Source organism: Siphateles boraxobius, unplaced genomic scaffold (genome assembly GCF_051911475.1).
Source record: "Siphateles boraxobius isolate OS27281-9 unplaced genomic scaffold, OSU_SipBor_1 12, whole genome shotgun sequence".
NCBI classification, from domain to species: Eukaryota; Metazoa; Chordata; class Actinopteri; order Cypriniformes; family Leuciscidae; genus Siphateles; species Siphateles boraxobius.
This window is the reverse complement of record NW_027508722.1, coordinates 5,845,616-5,858,619: the sequence shown is the minus strand read 5'-3', so window position 1 is coordinate 5,858,619 and position 13,004 is coordinate 5,845,616. Positions and strand designations below refer to the sequence as shown.

General features: G+C 39.2%; 2 protein-coding genes and 1 long non-coding RNA gene across 4 annotated transcripts in view; 2 read left to right on the top strand and 1 right to left on the bottom strand.

The window, feature by feature from the left end:
* Positions 1-10,945, top strand: part of rprd2b (regulation of nuclear pre-mRNA domain containing 2b) — a 39,915-nt gene extending 28,970 nt beyond the window's left edge. The window contains exons 2-10 of the mRNA XM_077206980.1: positions 2,050-2,179; positions 2,261-2,442; positions 5,255-5,307; positions 5,408-5,534; positions 5,618-5,793; positions 6,058-6,343; positions 6,436-6,735; positions 6,845-7,048; positions 7,178-10,945. Coding sequence (XP_077063095.1) covers positions 2,050-2,179; positions 2,261-2,442; positions 5,255-5,307; positions 5,408-5,534; positions 5,618-5,793; positions 6,058-6,343; positions 6,436-6,735; positions 6,845-7,048; positions 7,178-9,120 — 3,401 coding nt within the window. The 3' untranslated portion in view covers positions 9,121-10,945. The remainder of the gene's footprint in view (positions 1-2,049; positions 2,180-2,260; positions 2,443-5,254; positions 5,308-5,407; positions 5,535-5,617; positions 5,794-6,057; positions 6,344-6,435; positions 6,736-6,844; positions 7,049-7,177) is intronic.
* LOC143715379 (uncharacterized) overlaps positions 1-13,004 on the bottom strand; it is a 582,927-nt gene that overhangs the window by 425,222 nt on the left and 144,701 nt on the right. The window lies entirely within an intron of this gene.
* Positions 9,236-13,004, top strand: part of tars2 (threonyl-tRNA synthetase 2, mitochondrial) — a 38,465-nt gene continuing 34,696 nt past the window's right edge. Inside the window, exon 1 of one of the 2 annotated variants that reach the window (XM_077207003.1) lies at positions 9,236-9,372. In XM_077207003.1, the coding sequence (XP_077063118.1) occupies positions 9,364-9,372 (9 nt within the window). In that variant the 5' untranslated portion in view covers positions 9,236-9,363. Of the gene's footprint in view, positions 9,373-12,393; positions 12,636-13,004 lie in introns of those variants that run through there. The other variant, XM_077206993.1, reaches the window with a different exon arrangement.

The window sequence follows — 13,004 nt, the reverse complement described above, 5'->3', positions numbered from 1 at the left end:
TAGTTTCAGTTGAACTTAAGTTTGTCTAAGTTAAAGGAAATAATTTCATAAAACTCAAAACAATGAAACAGTTCAGTTTACTTAAATCAAATTAACTTTTATGAGTATTTAGAACTTTATTTTTCTTTCAAGTTCACAGAACTGATATAATTTAACTAATTTGTATAATTTATGTTGGCCCTACTCAAACCAATTAATTATTTTGAGTGTTAGGGTTTACAGTGAGCCTGGGCTGACATTAGATCTATTTAACAGTCTATTTAATGCAACTATCTCGCGTGCTCAGTCTATTCTCTGCTATATGCATAAACCTAAAACGTAGATTATTTCGCAGGTTTTGGAAATATCACATTAAAATCATTCAAATATTGCAAGCCGTTGCGATGTGCTGCCTTAAACAACAACATACAAAGTGTGACAATGATGATCTCAGGTACTGATTATGCTAAAAATGCTGATAATGCTAAATTAATTTAATTTGTGTTTGAATATCATGTTAAGTGACCTGAATCATAATGAAAACGACAATGGATTATTCACCTCAGATCTTTAAAATAAATGAAAGGAAACGAGAGTTTTCAAACTGCTGACAAACAAGTATATTCTATGTACAATTTAACAATTGTATCTTGTCATAGAATTGGCTGTAATTTGTTATTATTTTAGTCACATTTCATAGTTGTTGCGACAGGTGTGGACATACAAATTGTCATTGGAATCGTATCACATTGTGTCTGATTAGGAGGCAATGTTGGCCTAAGTAGATGCACTTTAGTTAAAAATGAAATGCACAAACTTATTAAATCAAAAGATTTCACCATTTGCAGTGTGAATCTTTTCTTTTTTTAACTTTTTCTTTTGTTTTAGTCATAGTAGAATTATTCTGTAAACTTAATTAATATATCGTGTCTGATTATTTTTGTCAATTTTACTCTGACTTAAAATCACATCTAATTTTAGTCAGTGAAAATGTTTTGTTAAAGTGAAAAAAGCCACCTTTATATATTAAATGTATCAATTTAATAACGTACAAAAGGTTCTTTGTTAAAAATAAACTGGTCTCCTAAAATTATAACAGTACCCTGTTATACGCCTAGCTAATACAGTGTTGTGACTACTTCAACATCACTTGTCATCTTCAGTATTGAATGTATTCTCAGCACTTGTGAAACTATGAAACTTATTGTTTAATAGTCACGATATTCAACTTCGTGTAAAACGAATAAATTGCTAAATTGTGAATCTATTTGGATCCAGGCATATGACATAGTCACTTAGAGTAGTGTTTTGAGAGAGCAGCTCGGGTGCTGTGACACTCTGATGCATTTGTCTTATTCAGGGCAGATTCACTTCAGCTCCTCTCTTTCGGCACCATTCACAGAAACAGGATAAATATGGCTGTAGAGATCTTTTTGTTAAAATTTTGGTAGCACTTTGTAAAAAGTATACAGTAACAAAGTACTTGCAAACTATTGGTTTATAGTTTATTCTCATCGGAAAATTTGGACTAAACTACTCAATTCATATGGATTCGTTTTACGATCTAAAGTGTTTAAACTTAAGCCACTTAAGTGGCTGTTGCATATCTGTCAACAGAGGGTCAGAAAGCTTCTTTTTTATTTCCGAAGATAAACGAATGTCTTACAGGTTCGCAACGTCATAAAGGTTGAGTAATTATTTTTTACTCAAAAAGTTTGAGTTTTCAATTTCAACTTGGCCTACCTCTTTAACAAAGCATAAAACATATCTAACTCTTTACATATGAGCTAATTAAACAATAATATTATGTTAATTACATTGACCATGGTAATATATTTATAAGCTATAACAAATAGTGAGTTATTCATTCAATGTAGAGACTACAATACATAAACTAATAATCAAATAATTTGCAAATAATTTATGACTATTTTATGACTGAATACTTTATAAAGTGTTACCAAATGTTTGTTCATTTCTTACGTATGCTCCTTCTTTCTCTTTTTATTATGTTAGAGTTGCCGTCTAATAACAAATCTTTTCCCCATTTTCCTTTTGTTCTTTATGCAGCGGATGCCAGTCACAGGCTAAATCTCTTCTACGTGGCTAATGATGTCATTCAGAACTGCAAAAGAAAGAACGCCATCATTTACCGAACCTCCTTTGCTGAAATGCTGCCAGACGCTGCCCTGCTGGTCAAGTTAGTAAATCGTGTGTGTAAGGTATATAAGTGTGATTAGTACAGAAGCACATTCTCTACTGACTCTCTGTGTGCTTGTAGGGACGCTAAAGTGTGTAAGTCAGTGGACAGGATCTTCAGTATTTGGCAAGAGAGGAACGTTTATCCTGAGGAGCTGATCACTGAGCTGAAAACCAGTCTGCAGAAGAAAGAGAAAGAAAAAGAGAAAGAAAAGGAAAAGGAAAAAGAAAAAGAGAAAGTGAAAGAGCAACCCCCCCCTCCTGGTAAGTTTTTGAGCTGTTTGCTTCAAGTTTTAATGCTGGACTTAAGTCTAGTGCAGAGGTTTTTAAACTTACCGTATTTTCCGCACTATAAGGCGACCGGATTATAAGGCGCACCTTCAATGAATGACCTATTTTAGAACATTAACTGTATATAGGGCGCACCGGATTATAAGGCGCATAAGATACTGCAGTCAAACGTATGACTGGGTTTGCGTTATGCATCCACTAGATGTGCTAAAGGGAATGTAGCGAGTTCGCAGTGCCGCAGGCAAGGCGTTTATTAGTAAGCGTGAGCGCGCTGGGGCGGGCATGTAACTTACATTCGCAGCCTGACTCATACGAGTATTCATGTGCGGTGGCTCGCTGACAGCAACAGCTGGCTGTTTTGAATGAGACGACCTGGTTACTGTGAACGGTGAACGCTTTATGAACATTCTGTGACGCGCGAGCAGCGCCGGGGACAGTGTGTCTGTTCGTATGTCTGTTAGTAAGAGTGAGCGCTCGTGAGCGGGCACGTGACTTACACACATAACCTGATTTATACGAGGTCGAACTGGCCGTGTGACAGAGCGGGCATAAGATGGACACGAGCGCGAGTTTGTGGGCGAATTTAATAACGCGGAGCGTTATTAACCAATTGATCCAATTAACCAATTGATCCATATATAAGGCGCTCTGGATTATAAGGCGCACTGTCGTTTTTTGAGAAAATTAAAGGCTTTTAAGTGCGCCTTATAGTGCGGAAAATACGGTAATGCCAGAGACGCCAAATATAATTATTCTTTTTAGAAAGAGGGTCCCCTTCAAGAGGATATAGACAATAAAGTTGTCAATAGATTAAACATTTTAATCGCAATTAATCGCACACTTATTGTGAAATTAAGCATACACCATTTACATTATTATTATTATTATTATTATTATTATTAATATTTTTATTATAATTTTATTATTAACCCATTTTATTTATTTAAGGCGCCTTTCAAATCACTCAAGGTCACCATATATCAAGAACAAGTAGCAGCAATAACAATATAAAAGTAATAAATAAAAATAATGTCAATAAACCATAAAACCATGCAGGAAAGCAACAAGTGCAAACATGACAACTGTAAAAAATAAGAAAAAACAATTCTAGATTTAAATGCAGACGGTAATCATGAAGGATAAGCTATTCTGAAGTGGGTTTTGAGTTTAACTTTAAATTGAGCTAGCAGAGAGTCTGGAATTCTCTCCCAGTTAACATCCGTAATTGGCGGATGTTAACATCCGTTAACATCCGTAAAAAGGCGATGAGAAGCACTGCTAAAAGCCCTATGGCCCATGGTGGTTAGACGAGCAGAGGGTGTATGGAGGAGACCCAATGAAGAGGAGTGGAGAGTTCGAGCAGGGGTGTGGGGCTGTAAGAGATCTGAATGGTGGAGCGAGGTTATGAAGAGATTTGTGAGGAGGAGAATTTTGAATTCAATGCGGAATTTGATAGGCAGCCAATGAAGCTGTTGAATTGATGGGGTAAAATGTTGTATAGATGAAGTCCGGGTTATGATACACGCAACAGAATTCTGAATCAGCTGGAGTTTATGAAGAGATTTGTGTGGTAAACCAAATAAAAGAGAATTACAGTAGTCAATGCGAGATGTGACAAGCGACTGAGTAAGAACACCAGAACTGCGCGGAGTGAGAAATGGATGAGCAATATTACGAAGATGAAAATAACAAGACCTGGTTATGCTATTGCAATGAGCATCAAATGAAAGAGTGCAGTCAAAAATTACCCCCAAGTTCCTAAAAAAAAAAAAAACACAGGAACCGTCAATGGATAATAAAAAACTGCAAGACCTAGAAAGATTAGAGTTAGGGCCTATAAGAAGTACTTGAGTCTTATTTCCATTAAGTTTAAGAAAGTTGGCAGAAAATCAAACTTTTATTTTGTGATTGTGATATTAAAGCGAAACACACTAGAATGAATAATTCACTGAAATGGAACGCAAGCCTTTATTCTGTCTGCCATCTCTGACATTAGTGCTGTTTGGGACTGATTGTGAATTAATTCGCTTACTGGATAATTGGACTGAAAACATTCACAGAGTTTAGTGGCTTAAATTGATCTGATCACATACAGAGAAGCAAAATCGGGTTAAAGGGTTTAAATAGAAATGTCTGCCTACCAGGGTTACAGGTGCTTGTGCCATTTGAAAATGCTCAGTGTGATAATCTCCCAAATTCTAAGATCATCTAACTTAACTAACTGTTAACAATTCCACCTGCTTCAGTTATTTATTTGCGTTAAATTATTGTAAAGCATTAAGGAATATTAATTAATGTTTTATATATAATATGAAATAATTTTTTTGAAATTTCTGTCTTGTATTAAGTTGAAATTTCTTGTATAGTTCTGTAAATTGTATATCTTGTATTATTTACCTTGTTTGCCATGTAAATATACTTTTTTGCGTGTATGGAATTTGAAGTCAATAAACAAATAATGAAATCATTTTATTTTTTAAATCAAAAATTAAATAATTAGTTTGTATTTGTCATTGTACTAAAGCAATAACAAATTTCTAAAATTACTTTCAGTAATTGACATTTTTTTGAAATGGAAAGCAATTTTTTAACAAATGTACTTATTACAATCAGTGTTTGAGAAAATTGTAGTATGTTTGCAGAGAAAACATTGTGGCCAAATATATATGAAGAGTGCATACATTAACAAATAGCTATCCAATAATTCACAATGAAAAGTATTTTCTTTTTTTTTTTTTCTTTTTTTTTAAATAACTTGACCTTGTTATTTTTCCCCTCTCCGCAGCCACAGTCAACCCCAAAACTGCTCTGAAATCTAAAATTGTTGCAGAGTTTGTGGTAAGTCATGATCTCTTTTTAGGTTTAGTAGAACTTTTCCTGCCTCTTTATTTCTGTTTAATTATTAAACTAAAAATGAATGTCTTTTTCTCTTTGTCAGCCGCATGATTTTGTAGATCGGTTAATGTCATACAAGCACTCTCTAGACGAGAGTGATTTGAGAGAGAAGCAGTTAACTGCTCTCAGAGTGGATGTCTGCAGCACTGAGGCCCTCAAGAGGTTAAAAGGTAATGAAAAACTTCCCAAAAACTGCAATATATAACTGTGGAAAAATAGGCTTTTCAAATTTTCTCTCTCCTTGCATACACAGATAAAGCAGGAGGGAATAAATTCTCAAAGGACTTTGAGGATGGAGGTGCAAAGCTGCAGGAATTTGTGACATTCTTGGAGGGACAGATGAAGGCAGGACCCCCGCTACTGGAGGCACTGGGAAACGCAGATATTTTTTACGAAATGCAGTACAAAGAGGTCAAAATTGTTGCCAATGTGAGTCGACAACTCTATACTAGATTTGTTTACATTCTTGTGAACACGCATGCTTTGGTAAACACAACTTATTACCCAAATATATTTGAGAAGAATTGAATGTGCTCTCTGAGGTTAGACTTTGTTCATCAACCAAGGGGGCATGGTCAGTGCCTGATGCCAGTGTCAAAATGCCAAATATTGGACTATTGATGTACCAACTATCAATTTATATCATGTATCCTCATATAATGCTTCTCTCAAACCCCTCACCACTTCCTATAGGCTTATAAAGCTTTTGCCAATCGCGTGTGTAGCCTGAAGCGGAAGCTGGATGCTCTGAAGGCCACACTGCCCAGTCTGGATGACTCTCCTATCTCGTCCCCCTCTGAGGATGCCCCGTCCCCCACTGGCTCAGAGTCACCCTTCCATGGCATGATTTCCAGGAAGAATACAGGCACTGGGGATGGAAACGGGGGGAGAGGATTGGAGCAACAGAAGGACAACAGAGATATTGAGGACATGGACATGTCTGAGGAAGAAGAAACAACAGAACATTCTGGAATCGTTGGTGAGAGAAAGCAGAGATGAGGGGAACACAGTAATGTTAGCATGCTTTGTAAATGTAATGTTTAACTGACATAGTTGTCCTTTGTCCTCTAGTTGATGAGAGGAAAGAAAAGTCAAGTCTTCCATCTGTGTCGAAGATGACAAATACCTCAGCAGCAAAAGGCTCCCAAATCACTGCTTCTAAACCATCCCAGATTTTAGCAACTCCCACAAAGACAGTGTCTGGGTCATCAACCAATCAAACACCTCCTGCAAACACCTCACCCTTGACCACCACACCTGTAGCAGCCCCTGTCGTTAGCCCCTCCCCCCTGCCGGTGAACTTGGCCAATGTGGATCTGGGCAAGATCAGCTCCATTCTGAGCTCTCTCTCTAATGCAATGAAAACCACTGGTGAGTTTTCCTTTTGCAGGACAGGCTCCAGAAGTAAAACAATAAATACAACTGAAAGATCCATTATAGCTCCTTTCATGACCGTGTTTTCATCTTTCTCAACACCCAGGTGTCAGTCCTGTGTCCCGTCCTTCCCCTGGCACACCTACCACACCATCCAGCCATGCCTCCTCCTCCAAAGCCCCTTCTTTAACCCCTGGCAGCATTCCCACATCCAATCCTCTGGCCAACATCCTGTCTAAAGTAGATTTCTCCCCTGAGAGCATCCTGAATGTACTCACCAAAACACAGACTCACAGCCCCAAACTGCAGGGTAGGACACATTACACCATTGATTTCTAATCTGTTTGTCAGTGGAAGACAGTTTGGGAAAGTGGAAGTGTTTGGGAAACCTTTTGGAACTAGTAACTATTTTGATAATTATTAAATCTCTATCTTGCAGGTTTGTCATCTCTCCTTTCATCAGCTCGTTCAGGCACTCTCACCAGTCCAGACCCTGGTCCATCTTCATCTGCCTCTACATCCACTTCAGCTGTCACCAAAGCGGCAGCGAGCTCCACCACAACCACCCCAACAACACCGAAGACCCTAAAGCCCACAGGCAACAATTTCAAACAAGAGTCTGAGCAAGAGATAGGGAAAGAGTGGGAGAAGGTGAAGGAAAGGGAAAAAGAAAGGGAACGAGAAAAAAAGGAGAAAGAGGCAGAAAGTGAATGCGAGGCTGTGGCAGTGCCCAGCTTGGAGTCTAAGATCAACAGTTTCCTTCAGGGGAATCCTGGTTTCAGTGCTCTCGGACTTGGCCTGGACGACGTCGGCAGCAATAGCCCTCTCCTAGTTGGTGGGGAAAACCTGGACGGCACCCCTGTCCGAGACGAAAGCGGTAGCACACCCACTCAAGATGAAATCATGGACTCACCCCATGTCCTCAATGACCCCCAGAGTGCAGGTCTGTCTGGAGGGCATAACCTTTCACCTACAGCCTATCACACTGACCCATGGGATGCAGTGATCACTCCACGAGAGGCTCTGGGAGAAAATGAGCGGAAAGACAGGGATTACCGCACCCCACAACCCTCGAGGCTTGCTGCCTTTAGCCCAAGTGCGACTAAATCGGTCAAGGCTACGACCAAAACCAATGATGAAGAAGGGCTGAAGAGAAAAGGAGTGGGTTTGAATGTTCCACCAGCGGCCATGCTGCAGGATCAGAGAATAAAATCAAAGATGGACGGAGAGATAAAGAAAAGTACAGCCTCTCGCAAGTCATGTGGAGGATCTGAAGATGGGATGAAAGACAAGGAGAGAAAAGCTTCGGCTGACAATGGAGACCACTACCATCGCATTGAGACTCTTGTTTCTTCATCCTCCAATGAGGGAGTTGCAATCGAAACCCTCGATTACGGCAACCGCATTCAGACGGTGGAAAGCATCCGCTTGGTTGGAAGAGGCCCAAGAAGGGGAAGCAATGCTAGTACTAGAGTTGGTGGGGCCTGGTATGAAGAGGAGGAGTTTATGGAATCCCCACCCCCACATCGCCCTCGTAGTCACGGCCATGAGAATACTGAAGAATTGGGATTGGTCCCTTCTCTTCCTCCTCCTCTCCCTGCTCATCCTCCGCCTCCTTTGCAGTACCCACCTCCACCCTACGCAAATGAGGACCATACACGGCCTTCTCATGGCATTCCTCAGCACCATCACCCCCCTCCTTTTTTCCCCTCGTCTATTCCTCGTGTCCCACCACCCCTTCCACCCATGCCTCAAACCCCACCCCCTCCTAGAGACCACCTTTCCCCAACCTCAACTGTTATGGTTGGTGGTGTCCTTGTATCCATAGATCGAGTCCTACCCTACCCACCTGTCAATCTCCGTCCCGATGGAACGGGACTTGGAGGTAGCGGTGGTAGTGCCCCTCCAAGAGGCGGCAAACCCCAACTCCCTTCCTTGTTAGGTGAGCCCCCACGGCCAGGCACTGTAAAAGAGCAGTTTGCCTTGCGGCACGCCCCACCTCTTCATCGCCCTGGCACCCCTGGTGTTCCCCCACCCCTCCTGGGCAGAATTCGAGAGGGCCCTAGTCCCACACCACCATCACCCTCTACCCCAACCACACCTCCATCCCCAGTAGGTGAACCTCGTACTCACATGTCCGTCCCCAACCGCCTACCCTTCAACTCCCCAAATAAGAGACCCCGCCGTCCTTCCTCCCCTCTGTCCCTCCTTCACTTACCAAACCAGCATCATGCGCTCCGTTCTCCACAGTTTCCCAGAGGTTCCCTGCCCCCCTCCCTTAACCGTGAGCCCCTCCTGCCTGGGACAAAACGTCCCGCTGGCAGTTTCAGCAGTGGGCCTTTCAACCAACCCAAAAGACCATTCTTGCCCCCTCGATATTAGCATCTTAGAATGAGTGCTAAAGGCTCTGCATAACCTGAAATAGGCAGTGTAACAAGCTAGCATCACCTGTGAATCGCAGCGTGAGACTTATACTGCATGTAAATACACATGCACTGACAAGCCCTGCCCCAGAGCAGCCATGTTACAGCACTACTCTTCATAGAGGAAGAGAAGTTTTCATATACCCTAGGGATGAACTAGGAGGAGGAGAATGTGGAGATCCAGAAACATCCATATGAAGGAATGCAAAAGGTGGTTATCCTGTTCAGTTTGTGTAATGTAAGAGAGTGCTTGTGGATGGTGTATGAGTGTGTATTATGGATGACTAGTGGATACACTGACTATCTCTTTCCTTCAAGTAACTTCCTTCACTTTTCCACCCTATAACACTTGTTTTTCTATTGTTTCTCATGTAAAATACTTGTTTCTGCTGTTTACAGATTACAGATAACTGTTTTCTGTCTGTTAACCTGTTACTCTCTCACTTCGAGCATTGAGCCAGTGGATTTCAACTTTGCTTTATTTTTGAGTGATTAAATTATTGTCATAGACATAATGCTGGGCAACCATGATTGCTTGTAGTGGTCTTTAAGCTTCATAATGCTAAAATACAGCCACTTTATCAACCTTCACCAAGATGTGAAGATTTTGGCTCACACTACATACAGTATAAGCTAACCAAGTGTTCATGGCATAACTACTCTGTAGTTTATGAGTGCTTTTCAAGAGTTCCCTTGCACCCCCCCCCCCCCCCTTCAGTTTCATTAGATCTTACATGTATTCTGATAAATAAAAGCATTGTGATGAGAAATATTTTTGAAAGGAAGGAGACTTTTCTTTACAGGTGGTCTCATACTTTGTTCAAGAACAAATGTACCTGGATTATTTTCTGCCTTTTCATTTTTACTTAACAGCAATTCTGTTATCCTGTAAGTCTTATAACGTAATGTCCAACATGTTTTCAGAAATGTGCAGAGCTAAAATACACAGTTCTAAACATTAGGTTCAAATGAATGTTGACGAAATAATTAGTTGGTTTAATTATTTCCAATTTTCCATTGTATCTGAAATGTCAGTTCTTTGTCTCTAGAATTTAAAGATTATGACACTTAGTTTAACCCTTTATTATGTACACATTACTGAAATCTGTTTGTCTGTGTGTTCATTACGAGCCACACTTCCATGCATTGCATTTTCAAAATGACTCACATGCATTGTTCATAAAACTAAAGCAAAATAGTACATCGTTTCACAACAATGTTGATATACTGCTTTTCAACAAAATTATGTTTGACAACTTAATTGTGAAAATAACCTGTACATTGTTGGAGTTTTCATCCATTGTGTAAGAAAACAAAGTTGTAATCTTTTTTTTTTTTAAGTGCTGAAAAGTTGCATATTTGAGGGGCATGTTTTGGTGTCTTCTTTTGGACAACATTTGAATTAATTGTAGAGTGTTTTCCACTAAAAACATTTTAGAGAAACCCACAGACAAATTATTTTAAAATATCTGTAATCGCAGCTTTGTTGCACATCAGCATGCTATGTACAAACAGAATGAAATTTATTAAGAATCTGCCAAATATGTAAATATGCTTTAATGTAATGAGTCTTCAGTTGTGGCAGAAATGTTAAAATTTTAGTCATTCCTTCAGTTGGAGTCACATCTATACATTTTGTACCAGTTGAACCACAGGTTTACTGCTCAATTCTGTCTGACTAAAATTTGCATCCTTTCAGTCATGTCAAATGTAAAGATAGCTGTCTGAGTGGACTAGTTAATTAAACTGATATACAGTACTGTTATCAGAAAACAACAGCAAAACCTGCATCTTTGTTCTGCAACTATCTTTAAACGCCCAACGCTATCATGACTCCTCTCGTGATTTAAATCAAATTTTGTTTGCAATACTATTTGTTCTATTGGTAACTGCAGTCTTGAATTTTGTCACCTTGCAGTAATGACACTGATGACTGATGGTAAGCAGTGTTAAGACACTGAACAAACAGCAAATTTAAACACATGTTAACACCCCAAGTTCTACTTTTTATTATTTTATTTTATTTTTTGCATTTATATTCATGACACATACTTACAGAGATTTGGGACAACAGAATAGACTACTAATATTTTAACACCATTACTTGAACCACGTATTGTGGTGGTTATTGTGGATTCTTATTTAAAGGGAATGTGTCGGACACAAAAACAACATCTGCACACATATATCCTACTAAACATCTTTGATCTTGATGTGAAGTGTTAATTGGAGCACACCCCCATTTCTCACATTGACAACCCTAATGGTCACTGATCTTGTATGTGCAAACAAACATTGTCACCGTATGATGATAATCAGTGATTAGTTGATGGCATTCTTCATATCTGAAAGATTTTGCACTTGTAAACTTGTTGAATTTGGTTTAGTTTTTAAACTTGCCAATCATTTTGCAGTAAGTGATGACACATTTTCCCTTTCGTTTTACCCTTCTCAGTGACCAATAGATCATGCAAATAAACACTCACAGTGCCTTGAAGTTTATACTGTATGTTTGCTCTGAACTTCAGTAGCTGAAAGCTAATGGTGAGGGAGTGTGGTTTAATTTACTGCAATCAGACCAGGCGGAATCAGATTTACACATTGCTTACTTGAAACTAAAATGGAGCTTTGTCTGAAACTCATTCATATTTCTTTAACTGTTTAATATAGGCATATTAGTTACATTTTGCTATAATCTGCTTGTTTTTTTTTTTTTGTTTTTTTTTTACTTGCCTGTAAAACTGTAGTAACACGTCTGATTGCTTATCCGTAGGTAATGCTTGTATACACACTGGAACAATGTCCCTAAGTTACATAGGCTCCCTTAGAAGACAACTGCACTAGTAAATTCCACCAGTGTGTTGATTAGACATTTATAAATGAGTGCTTAAATCTTATGATTTTGGATTTCGTCACTAGAATCCTGTAGAAAGAACAGGGTGTTTTGAGTGCATGTAGATTTTGTAGATCAGGCTATTGGAGGCAGAAGTGATGGAGCTTTAACTTGAGCTTGTTCCTCTAAATATATTGTCTTGCTTTGGTTCGAAATAATTGTAGTGTTCAGTTCATAAACCTTCACTATTTTCTCTTCAGTCCTCCATAAAATCCGTTTATTTGAATGTGTTGTGTTTATAAGCAGGATAATCCGGAGCGTTTAGCTGTCGGTGGTTGTGTTTATTTGCGCACTGAGTGGACGCTCATGACGCACCTCTTGCTTTGCTTCTCATTGGTTGTTTCTCACACAGAGCCCGCCCTCATTTGATTGCTCTCGGCGAATCGGGTTTCTTGCTCTGTGACGATGTACTAGTTCCTGTAAAATGGCGGCCCGCTGAGAGAGGGCAAAATTGATGTTTATAGGGGAAATGATGGAGCCGTAGTTTTGAGTGTAAAATGCTTGTAGCCGTGTTCTCGAGGTGGCCCGTCTGTCAGGCGGCATTGAGAGCAGCGGTCCGGAGCAGCAGATACTACGGGAAGGTGTGCAGGCTTCTGTGTGATGTGACTGATGAATGAGGATCTGACAAACATGTCATATTGTGACCGTGTTCTCAGCTGACTTGTTTGAACGTGAAATTAGAATAAGGTGTATGTGTGATTATGTATAAAGTAATAATGAAAGGTTTGGTTTCAGACACTTTAAATGTGCTACATTTATTTATGCACTTATATATATATATTTCAGATTAACATTGTTAAAATTACTAAAATGAAAAGTGAAGATTACTGTAACATAAATAGTACTACAGTGGGGACCAAAAGTATGAGACGACACTACAATTATATTATTTAATAAATATGTTAGGGGAAACTACTTAATAAAAATGTTATGATAAAAAATAAAATATT